Source organism: Zonotrichia albicollis, chromosome 30 (assembly GCF_047830755.1).
Source record: "Zonotrichia albicollis isolate bZonAlb1 chromosome 30, bZonAlb1.hap1, whole genome shotgun sequence".
Taxonomy (NCBI): domain Eukaryota; kingdom Metazoa; phylum Chordata; class Aves; order Passeriformes; family Passerellidae; genus Zonotrichia; species Zonotrichia albicollis.
The window spans coordinates 1,980,361-1,997,966 of NC_133848.1; the positions used below are offsets into that span (position 1 = coordinate 1,980,361).

The window sequence follows — 17,606 nt, forward strand, 5'->3', positions numbered from 1 at the left end:
GGTTTCAGAGATGGTGGAGCCTTCTGACACAGTAGAGAACAGCCAGAGAGAACCAAAAAAATTATTGCCAAGGGCAGCTAGGGAGGCCCAGACTAGACACAAGGAGACAGGAATTTCTCTCCCAGGGCAAGGCTGTGGTTCAGCATGTCCCCCAGAAGGAGTTTGGGTCAGCCCAAGGCTCTGTGTGGGCAGGCAGAGGCAGGCAGGAGGCAGAGCTGTCAGCAAAGGAAGGGCCCAGCCAGGTGGGGCAGCCGGGGGATGCCGACAGTGTGCAGGGACAGAGGCGCAGGGCAGGGACACCATGGGACAGCCTGGGCTGCACAGGGCACAGGGATGGGCAGCAGCTGCAAGACAGCCCTGCCAGAGCCACCTTGGGCAGCACTTTGGCCATGGCTGCTGGGCCTGGGCCTGAGGCCACAAGGGGACAAGTGACCCTTGCAGGCCTGGGGCCTCAGTGCCTCCTTGTCCCTGCTCAGCAGCCTGGCAGGGGCCACCCCATGCTGCTGCCCCTGGCATTGCACATCCCCACATGCCAGTGCCCGTCCCGGGAAGAGCCCTGAGCAAGGAGGGAGGGACAGGATCTGCCTGGCCAGGGGCTGGGGCTCAGGCCTTGGCCCTTGGCATTCCTCAAACACATCCATGTTTGCTCAGCACCAGAGACACCTTTGCCTTGTTTGTCCCCAGCTGTCATAACTGCCTCCAGTGTTCTGCTCTAACTGGAACCTAGGGACACTTTTTGAGTTGTGTTCCTCACTGACCCCATAACAACTTCAAGAAACTTCAGATTTTCAATTTAAGTTTGAGTTCTTGAGAAGTTTTTTGAAGACTCTCTTAGGGACTGAGTCTGATGTAAACAACACCAAAGCCCCGAGAGGGTCATTAAAGTCCTTGTGCTGTGTCTGTGCTGATGAGCTGGGCTGGGCTCCTTGCACAGAGGCAGCTCCTGGCAAACCAAGAAGAGCTTCAAAAAGACATTTCTCCTGAGGAGCAGCTCCTCTCCCGCCCCAGCAGGGCTGGGGCACTGCCTGCAGCCAGCCCGGGCACAGCACAGAGGCACAGAGAGCTTCAATCAGTCAGGCTGGGAAGGTTCTGAGTGCCTGGGGCACAATCACGGCCAGCCCTTGGCATAGGAACCTCTGGCTGCAGGACAAGGCAGCTGCAACTCCTTGAGCCATCTCCTAAAGTTGGAACATCCCAATGCCTACAGACTCTGTGAGTAAAACTCTGATTATTTCTGGTGCAGGGGGGGTGAAATGCTCATGAAGCTTTGACATGCTGAGGAATGCTGCTCAGTCATAAAATATTTCCAATGCAATGATTTCATTAAAAATTAGGACATTTCCAAAGACTTTGTGTTCAGTTTCCTAATACTGGAGAATGGCAGGAAGCGGGGGGGGATTAACATAAAAGATTGATTATGAATTATTAATTATGAAATTTTACAAGTATCTCAGAAATCTGAACTGTTTCTTTCAGTGATCAATAGGTTCACAGGAGATCTCTAATATGTTTTCAGCCTCTCTGTCCATGGACAGCAACATCATCCCCTTTGCTGGACCCATCAGACTCAGTCTGAGTTGTCCTTTGTCCCATCTGCAAACAGAACCTGCCCCAGCCAGTGCTCTGCAAAAAGGCAGGGTCCTGTAGGGCCGAGGAGAGGGCACAGACGTTTGGGGTCTGTGAGTGCTGGCAAGGAGAGATGAGGCACAGGGAAACACCTGCAGGACGAAAATCTCCAGGAAGCAGAGAGATTGGGCAATGAGAGAAAACAAACCCCAGCAATGCTGTGGCTGGGAGAGTTTAGAGATGCCCACAGGATCCCTTGCAGTGCAGCCCCTCCCTCTGAACAAGCCCCCTCCCTCCTGTGCCCCAGCCAAGCCTCTGATCTCAGGGCTGGGGCTCCAAGACGTGCAGCCCCTCCTGTGCAGGCAGAACTGCAGCAGAGCTGTGGGGCAGCTCTGCAGCCCCGGGCCCAGTTCCCTCTGCAGAGCACAGGGCTGGGAGCAGCTTCCCGGCCCTGGGGGCTCTGGCAGGGGACACAGCTGGCTCAGGGTGACGCTGTCCCCAGTGCCCAGCTCTGGGCAATGCTGTCAGGGCAGTCAGGGAAGGAGCTGCATCTCCCTCAATCCAGTGCCATCATAGGACACTTGGAAGTGTCTGAGATTTCAGTCCAAGCTGGAAGCTTCAATCCAAGGTGCAAACTTGTCCTAGAGCATCTCTGAGTGGTAAGATTGATGGGGAAAGGCAGAGATGTTCTGACACTGAAAATGCTGCTGGGTTGGTGAAATGAGCAACGTGAGTCCTTGGCTACAAATGTGGAGCTGGGCTGGGGTGCATCCATCTCTTCTCAGCAGTACCTAGTGACATTTTAGGGAAAACATGGGAAGATGATCACTCTCCACCTGAGAAAGGTTAAATCCCAGAGAAACTCTGAATAGGTAAGAATGAGAGGCCATCTCCCCTCACTCTCCTCTCATTATTTTGTCTCACAGAATTTACTCTGTTCTCCCTGAGTTCAGAAACAATGTAGAGGGTTTCTGATAGCCAAGAATATCAGGAAACAAATGGGGAGAGCTCAAAAAGAAAACCTCAGAACTCTTAAACACAGAAGCCTGTTAATTAAAAATTAAAATAATCCATGTGTGTTACAGAGGAGGGTGTATGGGAAATGGCTTTGATTTTGGTTACAAATATCTCCTCTAACACATCACTGTCCTTTTCTCCATGAAGAGATTCTCATGTGCAGCCACAGCAAATGTCCAACAGCAGCTCCATCAGCCACTTCCTCCTGCTGCCATTGGCAGACACGCGGCAGCTGCAGCTCCTGCACTTCTGCCTCTTGCTGGGCATCTCCCTGGCTGCCCTCCTGGGCAACGGCCTCATCATCAGCGCTGTAGCCTGCGCCCACCACCTGCACACGCCCATGTTCTTCTTCCTGCTCAACCTGGCCCTCAGCGACCTGGGCTCCATCTGCACCACTGTCCCCAAAGCCATGCACAATTCCCTCTGGGACACCAGGGACATCTCCTACAATGGATGTGCTGCACAGCTCTTTTTTTTTGTGTTTTTCTTTTCAACAGAGATTTTCCTCCTGACTGTCATGTGCTACGACCGCTATGTGTCCATCTGCAAACCCCTGCACTATGGGACCCTCCTGGGCAGCAGAGCTTGTGCCCACATGGCAGCAGCTGCCTGGGCCAGTGCCTTTCTCAATGCTCTGCTGCACACAGCCAATACATTTTCCCTGCCCCTGTGCCATGGCAATGTCCTCGGCCAGTTCTTCTGTGAAATCCCACAGATCCTCAAGCTCTTCTGCTCCAAATCCTACCTCAGGGAACTTGGGCTTCTTGTGTTTTCAGTTTCTTTAGGTTGTGGTTGTTTTGTGTTCATTGTTTTCTCTTACGTGCAGATCTTCAGGATTGTGCTGAGGATCCCTTCTGAGCAGGGACGGCACAAGGCCTTTTCCACCTGCCTCCCTCACCTGGCTGTGCTCTCCCTGTTTATCAGCACTGCAGCATTTGCCTACCTGAAGCCCCCCTCCATCTCCTCCCCATCCCTGGATCTGGCCCTGTCAGTTCTGTACTCAGTGGTGCCTCCAGCCCTGAACCCCCTCATCTACAGCCTGAGGAACCAGGAGCTCAAGGCTGCATTGTGGACACTGATCATTGGATGATTTCAGAAACCTTGAACTGCTAGCCAGTTTCTGCAAATCACTTACAATAAAATATATAATAATTTTTCATAGTTCTTTTTTTTTCGTTATGGGTTTTTTTTTACTTTTTTCAGTCTTATAATCTTGTCCGCACAATAGGACCATTGTTTATGCCACTTCTTGTTGTTTGTTTCTCTCCATCATTGCTGTGGCCCCAAACTGTGTCAATGAGGAGCTGTGCTCTCAGCAGGTTTCAATGAACTAAAGGATCTCCCAGCAAACTTTTCACTCGAGATCCCCATTTTGTTCCCTTCTCTGGAGCTGCAGAAGCAATGTCTGTGTGCAGAGCTGGGGGCAGGTTAGGGGAAGCAGAGCAGCTCTGCTCCTGCTGGCCACATCATTCCTGATCCAGGCCAGGTGCCATTGGCCTTCTTGGCCACCTGGGTACACTGCTGGCTCATGTCCAGCCTGCTGTCCATCAGTGCCCCCAGGTCCCTTTCTGGCTGGCCGCTGTCCAGCCACTCTGTCCCCAGCCTGTAGCACTGCAGGGGTTGTTGTGGCCAAAGTGCAGGACCCAGCACTTGGTCTTGTTCAACCTCACCTTGTTGGATTTGGGCCCTGGATCCAGCCTGTCCAGGTCTCTCTGCAGAGCCCTTCTACCCTTCAGCAGATCTACACTCGCACTCAACTTTGCATCTCCCTTGCTTCATGGGGCCCTGGAGTGTCACAATGGTCTCCATGATTCCAGGAGGTTCCACAGAGTCACAATGGCCTCTTGGTTCTAAAGGGCACCACAGTGGCAAAACTGTTTCCTTCATTCCATGAGTGCCCTCATTGCAAAAATGGCCCCTTGGTTCCATGGGGCCCTGCATTGTCAGAATGGCCCCATTGTCACACAAGGCCACACAGTGTCACAACAGTCTCCTCATTTCCACAAAGCCACACAGTGTTACATCAGTCTTCTGAATTCCATGAGGTGCCAGAGTCCCAAAATAGACTCCTTGGTTCGATTTAGCCCTGCACTGTGAGAAGAGACCCTTGGTTTTATGATGCCACACAGAATCATCACAGAATCATGGAATTAACCAGGCTGGAAAAGACCTTGGAGATCAGCAACTCCAACCTGTGACCCAACACCACCTTGTCACCCAGACCATGGCACCAAGTGCCACATCCAGTCTTTCCATAAACACCTCCAGGGACAGCCCCAGTGACTCCATCACCTCCCTGGGCAGCCCATTCCAATGCCCAGTCACCCTTTCTGTGAAGAACCTGTTCCAAATGTCCAGTCTAACCCTCCCTTGGCACATCTTAAGCTGTTTCCTCTTGTCCTGTCACTGTTCCCTGGGAAAAGACCCCGACCCCCCCCGGCTGCACCCTCCTGTCAGGGAGTTGTAAAGAGTGATGAGGTCTCCCCTGAGCCTTCTCTTCTCCAGGGTAAACAACCCCAACTCCCTCAGCTTCTCCTCACAGGACTTGTGCTCCAGACCCCTCATCAGCCTTGTTGCCTTCTCTGGACACGCTCCAGCCCCTCCATGGCCTTCCCAAATTGGGGGCCCAGAACTGGACACAGCACTCAAGGTGTGGCCTCACCAGTGCTGAGCACAAGGGAAGAATCACTGCCCTGCTCCTGCTGGCCACACCATTCCTTATCCAGGCCAGGTGCCATCAGCCTTCTTGCCCACCTGGCTCTGCAGGTCCCCAGCTGCTTCCTCCTGGATTACAGGGGGGCTGTTCTGCTCCCTGTGCCCATCCACCAACTCAGGACAACACTTGTCCTGAGGACAACCTGTACTAATGTTGAAAACTAGGGCAAAGAAGGTGTTAAGCAGCTCCACTTTTCCTTATCCTTAGTTACTCTATTCCTCACTGCATCCAAGAAAGAGTAGGTGTTCTACTTATCCGTCCTTTTGCTATTAGTTTATTTTTAAAAATTTTTTTATTATTTTTCACAGAAATGGCCAGGTTAAGATCTAATTCACCTTTCACCACTCTAATTTTCCTTCTGCACAACCTAACAACATCCTTAAACACTTCCTGAGATGCCTGACCTACTGTCGAATGGTGAGGCACTCTCTTTTTTCTCAGTTCCCACAAAAGCTCATGCCCAGCCAGGACAGCAATTTTCCTCTCAGGCTCAACTTTGGCACAGAGGCACAGGCTGCTCCTTCCCCCTTAAGATTCCTTTCTTGAGGTGTGTCCCTCCTTCCTGGACACTTTTGTTTTTAAGTTTGTTTCCCTTAAAAAATCAGTACCTGATTCGGTACTCTTCAAATCTGCATCCTGAATCCAAGTTCTGCCCTGCGTTATTCCAGTGATGAAGTTTTCTTGCTGCCCCTCCTTCTTTCACAGAATATTGGAAACTTGATTATTCCATGGTCACTGTGCCCCAGGCAGCTTCTCACCACCACATCTTCCCCCCCAGCCCTTCTCTGTTTGTGACCAGCAGCAGACAGAGCTTTCCTTGGGAGTGGAAGTGTTACCAAAAATTTGGCAAAATGTAGAACTAAGAAGCAGCATTCTTTATTTGGCCAGATGCACAGGGGGATAGCTTCTCCCAAAGCTGTGCCTGCTGAGTGCAGGAAGGTTTCTGTTTATATTCTGTATTTTGCATACAAATTCATTGATTGTCCTGGTCTAAACACACATATGATAATCATTTCCCCAAAATCATTAACATATTTCCCCTCCCATTTACCCATGCGTTCTCCTGTCCTGGGGGTCTCTCTGGTGGTCCCTGGTGGTCGTGGACCCCAATGTTCCAGTGGGCCTGGCTAAGCTGGCAGGACACTGAGGATGGTGAATTTCAGTTCCCCTTCTCACACAATGGGCATTGTATGGTTTCCATAGGCCTGGGGCTTTGGAGAACCAGCATTGTGTGTGCTCACCTGGTGTAGGCAATTTATCATCTGGTAACATGAGGTCACAGAGTGGGCTATGACATCACAGAGTGGGTTATGTGAGGTCATCAAGCAGCTGTGACATCATAGACTGACTCTGTGACATCACAGATAGAGGTGTGACATCACAGTGCAGAGGTCTGACATCACAGAGCAGACTATGACATCAGAGAGTTGGCTGTGAACTCACAGATCAGATGTGTGACATTAGTTAATGTGTTGTGACATCACAGAGAAAGCTGTGACATTACAGGGGGCTGTGTGACTGTACAGAGTGGGTTGTGACATCAAAGACCAGCTTAGCGATATCAGAGAATAAGCTATGACATCACACAGCAGCCTGTGACATTACAGCAGGGCTGTGTGAGGTCACTTGGTTTGGTCACTCTGCCCCAGCTCCTCCTCACAGTTTTCCCCCAGAAGTCCAAAGCTGTTCATGCCCAGCAGGGTCCCCTATCCCCTGGTATCTCCCTGGCCCACCTGGAGCCACAGCCTCCACCAAAGGATGTTCCACAAATCAACCCCCAGAGCCTGACAGGGGACAAGGGGCTGGGCTGCATGACCAGGACATCAAGGACGTGGAGTACCCAGGTCACGGGGGCCTGGTTTGGGGTTCCCCAGGGCAGGAAAGATGTCTGGCAGCTGGAGCAGGGTCTGGGAAGGCCCTCCAAGGTGGGGCTGGAGCCCTTGGGCTGTGAGCAGAGGCTGAGGGAGCTGGGCTGGTCCAGCCCGGAGAAGGGAAGGCTGAGGGGCTCCTCATCCCAGCCTGGCAGTGCCAGCGAGGAGGGGATGGAGAACACAGAGCCGGGCTCTTCACCAGGGCCCTGATGGGAGACAAAAACCAGTGGGTAGAAGGGGAAAAAGGGGAGATCAGCCAGAACAGAAGGAGATGAAATGAGTCAGGCTGGTTTCAGCATTTCCTCAACACCAAAAGCAGCCTGAGCCCCTTCTCCATCCACGACTGAAAGCTTTGCAAATCAGGAATTGTTCATGCTGTTTTTCCCCCCATTCCCAGACAGGCATCCTGATACAAGAATTTAAGTGTTTTTATATCCATCACAGAACCATATTTTTCTAAAAATAATTTTAGTATGGAAATTACTCGTGCCACCAGTTCCTGACCCCCAAAGGACACAAACCTGCTGAGTTCTGGTTCCCACTCCAGTGGTGGCACCTGCACCTCCTTCCATCCCCAGAGCAGAGCTCCCTTGTCCCAGAGAGTCCCTGGCAATGCAGGGATGAAGGAAACAGGACAGGCTGTGGGGATCAGGGGTGGGGCACAGCCAGGGATTTGGGGTGGTTGTGAGCCCAGGGCAGGACGTGGCCCTTGGCCTTGGTGAACCTCATCCAGCTGTCCTGGGCCCATGGATGGCTCCAGCCTATCCAGATGCCTCTGCAGAGCTTCCTGCCCCTCCAGCACAGCCACACTGCCACCCAGCTTGGGCTCACCTGGGAACTGACTGAGGGTGCCTTCGATGGCCTCATCTGTGGGAATCCACAAAATCAGAGGGTTTTGGGAAAGCTGCAAAAGGCAGGCCTCAGAGACAGTCAAACTGTGAGCAGACTAAGCAGCAGCTATGAGATAGGTCAGCAGAAAAATTATTTAAAAAGTAGAAAAACAAGGACAAATAGAACAATGGTCTCTGTATTAACCCTTGTCTAGAATAACTTTCTAAGCTGAAGAAAAGTATATCTAGTGAGATATTAGGAAGTTTGAAGCTTAATAATGGAGCTCTGTGCATTGTTTTAAGGCTTACAAGCAGGTATTGTATTCAAAATAGGCAAGCATTGTTATAACCAAAGGTACATGTGCTTATAGTTGTTGGATAGAACTACTGTCAACATGCTTTTGCTTTGTGTGTGTGGTGGTTTGACCAGGAAGGAGTGGGAATTCTGGGATGCTGTGGTCAAACCAATGGATGTTCGGAGTTTGATACTGACACCTGGTGTAGCCAGTGGGGTTTGGACACACCTCCGAGAATACACAGGAGTTAAAAAGCAGGGCTCTGGCCCTGGGAGGCTCTCTTGGGACGTCGAGGAGAAGAAGTCGGATCTCCCTCCCCTGTCTAGCCGCTGCTGCTGGGCGGGGGAGGGGCAGCCACGTGGTAGGCCCTGGGCCTGGACAGAGATGGGAGGTGAGGAGGCCCTCGAGGATGGAAGGGTGGAAGATCCCAGGGAGTCAGCCCTCGGGCAGCCATCCCCCCCCGCCCCCCAGGAGGGAGAGAGAGAGAGCCGGCGACACCGAATGTGATAGCAGCCGGCCCAGGAGGAGAAGGGGGGAAGAGTGCCCGGCCGGAGCGGCAGCGTGTGTGGGAGTGCCGCAGCTCCGGGACAGACAGAGACTGAAAGTTTTAACCCCTTTCTTTCATGATTGGGGCCTTGCAAAAATGCTAATCCTCCTCGAAGCTGAATAAGAAGGGAGATAAGAGATGAGATGAGACAAGGACCTGGCCCGAAGAACGTGGAGATGATTGAATGGGGAGAGATGATTTGGAGTGGCCTTTTGGCTGGACTTTTCTTGTGGCCATGGACTCAGTTTGTTCCTGTGACACAGAGACTGCACTTAGGGGGAAGCAGTGGCTCAGAACCAGGAGGGTTCATCGTGAGGACCCCCCGGCCCCAGGGGGTTGGAAAAATATGGGGGGGACAGATGTCCCAAAGCAGAGACTGTGCCTTTTTGGAGTGAGACAAGGCATCCTTGAAAGACAACCCTAAAAGCAGCTCTGGCCATGCACGGTGGTGAGAGCACTGGGCATGGAAGGAAGATGTCACAAGCGGCAAAAGGACTTTTTTCCGGGCGGTGCCGAAGTGACAGGGAAGCACACGAGGTTTCAGTGTGTTTCCAGGGGAAGCCTATGGAACAAGAAGGACTCCTCTCCTCTTCATGAACTGAAGTTTGAGTATACTAAAGTGTGGTGCCAGGCTGGGCAGTTGGTGATTTGGGAGAATGTATCGGATTGGGAAAGTCAGGTAGTGGGGAGGAGGAAAGTGGTTTTTTGTAAGGTTTTCAATTTTTTTTTCTTTTCCTTATAGTTTTTCCTTATTTTCCTGTAGTTTAGGTAATAAAGTGTTCTTTATGTTTAAGCTGGAGCCTGTTTTGCTTATTCCTGGTCACATCTCACAGCAGACACCAGGGTGAGGGCATTTTCATGGGGGCACTGGCTCTGTGCCAGGCTCAAACCATGACAGTGTGATTGGTCAAAAAACTTATAAAGTAAGTTGTAACATTACGTTCTTGGTCTGCTGCTTGAAATGTGAGATGCTGGCATCTTCCCATTGTCATAACCATGTAATGAGACTGATGCTGAAAAAGAAAATAGCTCAAGGCACGTTCCACAGCAGTCCCTTCCCGTTTGTGATTTGTACATAGCCCCCAGCCGGCAATATCATCCAAATCATCAATAAAGAGATTTCACTGACCTGGCCCAATCCTGAGCCCTGGGGACACGCCTGGATGTGACTCCATTCCTCAGCTGCTCTCAGTGCCAGGGGTTGGATGGGGGAAATGGTGAGGAGGGGGTAGGGACAAAGTGTGATGGATTGTCAGCCATGAAGGGGCTTGATTTTCATATCTGTTCAGACTGCATGAAGAGAGGCTGCAGATCAGTATCAACTGGGGATTGTGGGTATCAATCTATAACAGGAAAAGAAAACTAAACAGGACAAAATAATTCTGTCTGCATTGTTTTCAATATCGTAGGTTCACTTTGAGTACACTTCTGAAATCTGTCTAATTAACCACAGAAGAATTGAAGATTTGAATTATTCCTATGGGGTTGTCTTGTTTTGGTGTTTTGAACAAATGTTTATGAACCTTTGCCACTCAATTCCTGAACTGAAGAGCTCAAGAAAGAAGAGGCCTCTGGCAAAGTAAAATTCATCATCAAGCTCCAAGGTTCTGAGGAACCATCCTCATCAGAGCAGCAATGAGCAGAAATGGGCACAGCTTTGTGGCTGCCCCAGCTTTGGCATGGGCCCTGGGCCTGGAGCACGAGCAGCTCTTGAGGGCCCCAAGGCCGCAGCTCTTGTGCTGCCCTGGGCACATGGGATGGCAGCAGGGGCTGCAGAGCCCTCAGCATCTCCTGCAGAGGAGAGCAGGGCACCCAGGGAGCCTCCTTTGGCCTTGGCCAAGCACCTTCCCCCATGGCTGGGGCTGAGTCCTGTGGCAGCTGCAGCTGCTGCTGTGCCCTTGCCAGGGGCTGAGGCCGTGGGCCAGTGCCCAGAGCAGCCTGGCCTGAGCAGAGCTGTGGGGCCAGAGCCAGCTGGGCTAGGGTGGGCTGGGGAGAGGCCCTTGGTGCTGCTCAGAGCTCAGGGCAGCTGGCACAGCTTGCAGGGAGCTAGGCTGGGCTCCGAGAGCCTGGCCCAGAAACCATCAGTGTCCATCTCAGCCTGGCTGAGCGTGCAGGGGCCAAGAAGAGCAGCCCAGGGTCTGCATGTTCTCTGGGTGGGAGCTGAGCTTGTGAGCCCTTGAGCCCTGCCAAGTGCTGGGGCTGCACCTCCAGCTCCAGAGGAGATGGGACAGATGGGAGCAGAGACAAATCATTCCTGCTGGATTCTCTCTTGTGTTTGCCTGTACAGGTGACCTGGATCCATATCTAGACAAGGTGTTTTGTGTCAGATAACACTGGTAGAGGGAGAAGAATAATATTATGTATCTGAAAATATTATTTCATGCATAATACTCAATGAGAAAAAAAAAGGCATATATTATTAGAAGAGCATCTGAGGTTTTCAGAGAAGGAGGGACTCATTGATGTTCCAGTAGTCAAACCTGTTCAAATACTTTCCTCAGGGCTTCCTTGAATTCAGAGGCCAAGGCCAGCCAGAGCTCTCTTTCCTGGCAGCTTTTGTCAGGGAGAACCCTTCCATATAGGGAATTTTCAGGAGGAGTATCACTTTTGGCCATGGGCACCTGGATAGACAGACGGTTCTTTTCCATAGGAAGGAAAGCACGGGGCCCCAGTTCTCCAGGGGCTGATGAGAGGCAGCCCTCAGCATTCCAAGAGAAGCTGGACCTGTCCAGTGGCCCCTGGGAGGCCAAACCAGCCAGGTCTGTTCCATGTCCCCTTGGTTCCATGAGGCCCTGCAGTGTCACAATGTTCTCCTTGCTTCTGCAGTGTCACAAGGCCCTGTGCTTCCATGAGGCCCTGCAGGGTGACAGTGGTCCTTTGGTTCCGTGGGGCCCCACAGTGTCACAATGGTCTCCATGATTCCATGTGGCCTTGCAATTCCACAATGCTCTCCATGGATCCACAGTGCCCTGCAGAATCACAATGGCCCTTTGGTTCCATGAGGCCCTGAAATGCAGCAATGGCCTTTTGGTTCCACAAAGCCCTGTTGCTTCACACAGGGCTCTTGGGACCATGTGGCCCAACAGAGCCAAAGCGAAGGCCTTGGTGCCATAAGGTCCCACAGTGTCACAATGGTCTCTGGTATTGATGATATCCACAATGTCAACGTGGTCCCTTGGTTCCACAGGGCCCCAAAGTGTCACCATTTTCTCCACGGAAAGGAAATCGTGGTACCCAAGCCTTTCAGGGGCTGATGAACTGCAGCGACCAGAGACAAAGGCCTCTGGACTGACACACCTGCCTGTCCTGGCAGCTTTGTCTGGGAGCAACCCTTGGATATTCAGAATTTTGAATGCTGAATCCCAGTTTCAGCTATTTGTGCCTGGAGGACAAAGCCAGTTCTTTTCCACAGAAAGGAAAGCACAGAGCCCCTGTGTTTGGAAGACAGGTGAGAGCTGGTCCTAAGGAGGCTAAGGCCAGCCAGACTCATCTGTAATGGCAGCTTTTGTGAAGGAGCAATCATTGGATATAGGACTTTTGGAGGTTGATTCCCAATTTCAGCAATGAGTGCTTGGAGAAGGATGATTCTTTTCCATAGGAGAGAAATCACTAAGCCCCAGTGTTTGGAGGCAGGTGAGACCCAGGTATGAGGAAGACAAGGTCAGGAAGATATGTTGGTAATGGCAGCTTTTGTCTGGCAGCAATCCTTGGATATTCTGAATTTTGGAGAGGGACTTCCATTTTGACTATGGATGCTTGAATGAGAAGGGCAGTTCTTTTCCATTTGAAGGAAAGCCCAGGGCCCAGGGTTTCAGGGGTACATGAGAAGAGACCCTCGACATGCCAAGAGCAGTTGGACCAGTCAGGCCAAGCCAACCAGACCTGTTCCCTGTTCCCTGGGATCCATGGGGCCCTGCAGTGTCACACTGGTGGTGTCATATTGGATCCTTGGTTCCATGAGGCCCAAATGTGTCACACTGGCCTCTTGTTTCCATGGGGTCCTGGAGTGTCACAATGGCCTCCTTCGTTCCATGGTGCCACACAATGTGACAACTGTTACTTGGCCTGCCAAGACTCCATAGTGTCACAATGGTTCCTTGGTTCCCTGAGGCCTTGTAGTGTCACAATGGTCTCCATGATCCCATAAAGCCTTGCAGTGTCACAACAGACCAATGGTTTCATGGAGCCCCAAAGTGTCACTATGGCTCCACAAGGCTCTGAAGTGCCACAATGGCCCTTTGGTTCCACAAGGCCTCCAAGTGTAAAAATGGCCTCCATGGTTCCATAAGGCCCTGCTGTGTCACAATGGACCTTTGGTTCCATGATGCCCAGAGTGTCACAATGGTATCCTTGGTTCCACAGTGTGAGAATTGACCCTTCATCCCATGGACACCCACAGTGTTCACTGCAGTCTCCTCGATTCCACCAGGCCCTGCCATGCTATAATGGCCCCTTGGTTCCAGTGGGTCCCAAAGTGTCAGAACAGTCTCCATTGTTCCATGAGGCCCCACAATGTCAATGTGCTCCCCTTGGTTCCACAGGACGCTACAGTGGAACAATGGATTCCTGGTTCCAAGAGGTTCCTCAGTCCCAATGGTCTCCTTGGATCCACAGTGTCACAGTGGCCCCTTGGCTCCATGTGACCATGCTGTGTCACAATGGCTCATGGTTCCATGAGGCCACACAGTTTAACAAGGGACCCTTGGTTACATCAGGCCATCTTGAGTCACAATGGACTTCTGGTTCCATGAGCTCTCACACTGCCAGCAGCAGTCTCCTTGGTTCTGCAGTGTCACCATGGACCCTTTGTTCTATGAGGTTCTGCAGTAGAACACGGTCACCTTGGTTCTGTGAGGTTCTGCATTGTCACAATGGACCCATGGTTCCACCAGGCCTTGCTGTGTCATAATGGCCCCTTGGTTATCAGAGGTTTCTCAGGGTCACAATGGTCTCCTTGGATCCACAGTATCACAATGGACCATTGGTTCAATGTGGCCCCAATGTGCCAAAATAGATGTTGGTTCCATGGTGTTCTGCTGTGTCACAATGGACTCTTTGTTCCATGAGTTTGCACAGTGTCACAGCTGACCCCTTGGTGCCGTGAGGCCCTGCTGGCACCAAATCTCTGAAGTATCACAATAAGGCTCCTTAACACTCATTTGCTATTTCAGAGGGTATCATTTATTCATGCCTGAGGTCTAACATGGGATAACTCCTAACCTCAGATGAATGTGTAATTCTACCAGTGTGTTGCTTATATACAGTCACTAATTGTGAATTACATTTTACCCATGTCCATAAAACCCACCCCCAGTTCCCAGAGTCACTCCTTGTTTTCTCTATCCTGCACCCTTGAGCCAGATTTCTTCTTCTTCGCTTCCAACCATCCTTGCTGGGAAAGCATCCCCTGCATGCCTTGTTCCTGTGCTGAAAGTTCACAGGCAGGGTAAAAATGGAATGAACCCTTTTGGTATCAGCCCCAGGCTATGTGTAGGCAGGCAGAGGCAGGCAGGAGGCAGAGCTGTCAGTAAAGGAAGGGCCCAGCCAGGTGGGGCAGCCGGGGGATGCCGACAGCGTGCAGGGACAGAGGCACAGGGCAGGGACACCATGGGACAGCCTGGGCTGCACAGGGCACAGGGATGGGCAGCAGCTGCAAGACAGCCCTGCCAGAGCCAACTTGGGCAGCACTTTGGCCGTGGCTGCTGGGCCTGGGCCTGAGGCAGGAGCAGGAGACAAGTGACCCTTGCAGGCCTGGGGCCTCATTGCCTCCTTGTCCCTGCTCAGCAGCCTGGCAGGGGCCGCCCTATGCTCCTGCCCTTGGCATTGCACATCCCCACATGCCAGTGCCCATCCCGGGAAGAGCCCTGAGCAAGGAGGGAGGGACAGGCTCTGCCTGGCCAGGGGCTGGGGCTCAGGCCTTGGCCCTTTGCATTCCTCAAACACATCCAGGTGTGCTCAGCACCAGAGACACCTTTGCCTTGTTGCTGTCATCACTGCCTCCAGTGTTCTGCTCTAACTGGAACCTGGGGACACTTTCTCAGTCATGTCCCTCAGTGGGACCCATTAAAACTTCAAGAAAGTTCATATTTTCAATTTAAGTTTCAGTTGTTAATAAGTTTTATGAAGACTGTCTCAGGGACTGAGTTTGATGTAAACATCACCAAAGCCCTGTGAGATTCAATAAATTTTCCTAGTCTAGTTATGGAGAAAGATTTCAAAGAACTTGTAAGAAATACACATTCCTATTTTAAATTAAGTGTTTTATTTTATTTCTCTTTAGAGCAGAGGTGATTGCAGTAGACTGTGATTGATATTGACCCAGGGTCTCTCCTCAGCAGCTCCGGCCTGCTCACAGAAGCTGTGCCTGGAGCTCTGACCTAGTGTGGACAACCTTGCTCCACATTGCCCAGCCCCATCCTGTCTGTCCTCACTCCCCTGGGACCTGCTGTGCTTGCAGAGCTGGCTGCACTCAACTTTAGAGGGGTTTTCCCTTTTTGTATTTTTTGAAGCAATCTGTAACTCCTGAGTTTCCCTACTGCAAACAGACACACTGCTCAGGTGTGTGCCAGCCCCAGGTGCCACCAAAGCCACTGCAGAGCTGCCCTGGGCCAGCTGTGAGGGTGGATCATCAGCCCAAGCTGCACTGGGCCACTGCAAGGGGCTGTGGCCATGGGCACTTCAGTGACCCCACTGCTGGGTTTGGCTGACATTTGTTATGAACAGAAATTCTGCCAATTTTTCTGTGAGAAAAAGGTTACCACTGTTGCTGCTGGGCTGCTGCTTGTGTAATGGTAATTATGGGTCGTTGTTGTTAATAGTTGTTTTTGTATCAGTAAAAGCCCTGGCTGGGGCGAGTTAATGGCCCTTCTCTGAGACAGTGAAGGGTGGGGTACCTCCCGAACAGTGAGGAGAAGGGACTTTGGAGGGGAGGGATATGCAAAATAACTCTAAGGACCAGCATGCTTTGTGGGACCCCTGCTCCAAACGTACTGAGAAAACCCCAAAAACAACGAGCCACCTAAGAGTTGAGAGGTTGGAGTGATGTCTGGACGTGAGATGCGGAGTGCTGAGCCTGCAGAGATACGGAACACCTTCGGAGTCCCTCTTGCCTTGACCATGGGAGTCGTCCCGACGCTGGGAGCAGACGGGAAGGAGCGGGGAAAAGTAACAACCGAGGGTCGCGACGCCCAAAAGGCTCCCACGAGGACCAGACCCCCAGCTCTTCCCCTAGTGGACAAAGCTGCGCATATCCTCCTCCTCTGAGTCGCCCTGGGAGAGACGACGGGAAGCTGCAGGCCCGCCAAGCTGCCCAATCCTGAGCTGATCGGCATTAAAAAGGAGAAGAAGTCTCCTTGCCCTGTTTATTTCAGCTGGGGCGCTCGTCCGGAATAGCCACGCCGAAAGAGGACACCAGGACTGGCCATCTTGGACCTCCAGGACAGCTGGCTACCAGGACCAGAGGGATCGGCTCAGGAGCAGCGACACAGAGGAGCACCGGAGCACCGGACTGGTGAGAAATCCGGTGGCTGGAGTGGGAGACAAGTGCATGTGTGTGTGAGTGAGACGAGGGCCGGCAGCCGGACTTTTAAAGTGAGAGCAACCTCCTCAGTACCGCGTTTTTGGCCTTTCGCGAGAAAGCCGGCTGGGAACAGTAGGAAGTGAGTGGAACTAGTGTGAGTGAGTCATCTCCTAAGGGGGAAAAAAAAGGGCCCCCCCCCCTCCGGGCATGTGGAGGGAATAGTTGTATGAGTGGCTCGCACCCAAAGTAAGTCCTGACAGAGGGAAGTCAAGCAGATTGTAAGTCCCGAGAAGGATTCGGGTAAGATTTGTAAGTCCTGAGAAGGATTCGGGTGAGATTTGTAAGTCCCGAGAAGGATTTGGGTAAGCTCAAGCCCTGCAGGCAAAGTAAGTCCTGACAAAGGAGTCAGGCCCCACCGAGAGCCATTGCAGCTGCGCCTCGAACTCCCGTGATGCTCCGCGGCCCCGTTAAACTGTATGATACCCGCACCAACAACTCCCTTCACCTCCTGCGCCCCAGAGAGCCCTGTTTGAGCCCCGCAATGGCCCACCTGGACCCCGAAGGGCCCCAAATTCCCCTCCCTGACCTCCAAGGGCCCCCCTGGACCCCCAAGTGCTACCCCAGACCCCAAACTGTCCCTCAGAATCCCTGAGTGCCGCTCCAAGTGCCCACCCGGCTCCCCCAAGTGTCCTCCAGACCCTCAAGTTCTCTCTGAATTCCCTCCCCAGACCCAAAACTGTCACAAATGTGCCCCAGAAATGTCTCCAGGGACTGCAAAATGCCCCCCTTGACCCTATGGGAGAAAACAGTAAAAAAGATGACAGAGGTGCTAAATTATTAGCATAAAGAAGAAGAGATCAATAGCTGATAGTTGCCAATTAATTCATGAAGGGAATTATGTTACTTAGAACGGATGAGGAATAATTTTTTTGGTTCCTAAAAATGCATTGACTTTTCATATCAATTTATAAATTGGGTAATAAAAATATTGAGTAATAATATTATAAATAAGAAAAATACTACTATAACTTTAGTAATTATTACATTCTAATTTTTAAGTAAAATGCATAATTTTTTTTAATGTTTTGGGATGTCAGTCCCAGATGGGCGATGTCAGACATGGTGAGGCTGGAGATGAGGAGCAGGTTGTCCAAACAGGGTCAGCCTGCAAGGGGCTCATTCTTCTCTGTGCCCAGACCTCCTAAGGAGACATTCAGCATCAAGATCACCTGGGAAATGCTTCC

At 51.7% G+C, this 17,606-nt stretch overlaps 2 protein-coding genes across 9 annotated transcripts in view; one reads left to right on the top strand and one right to left on the bottom strand.

Annotated features, from left to right (window-relative positions):
• Positions 1-17,606, bottom strand: part of LOC141725711 (serine/threonine-protein kinase PAK 3-like) — a 71,388-nt gene that overhangs the window by 39,017 nt on the left and 14,765 nt on the right. The window lies entirely within an intron of this gene.
• Positions 3,101-3,673, top strand: LOC141725616 (olfactory receptor 14J1-like). Its single transcript, XM_074529573.1, has one exon. It carries the CDS (start codon positions 3,101-3,103, stop codon positions 3,671-3,673), a length of 573 nt encoding a protein of 190 aa, XP_074385674.1.

Coding starts and splice junctions, on each gene's coding strand:
- LOC141725616 (XM_074529573.1), top strand. CDS start 3,101: ATGTGCTACGACCGCTATGTGTCCATCTGCAAACCCCTGCACTATGGG.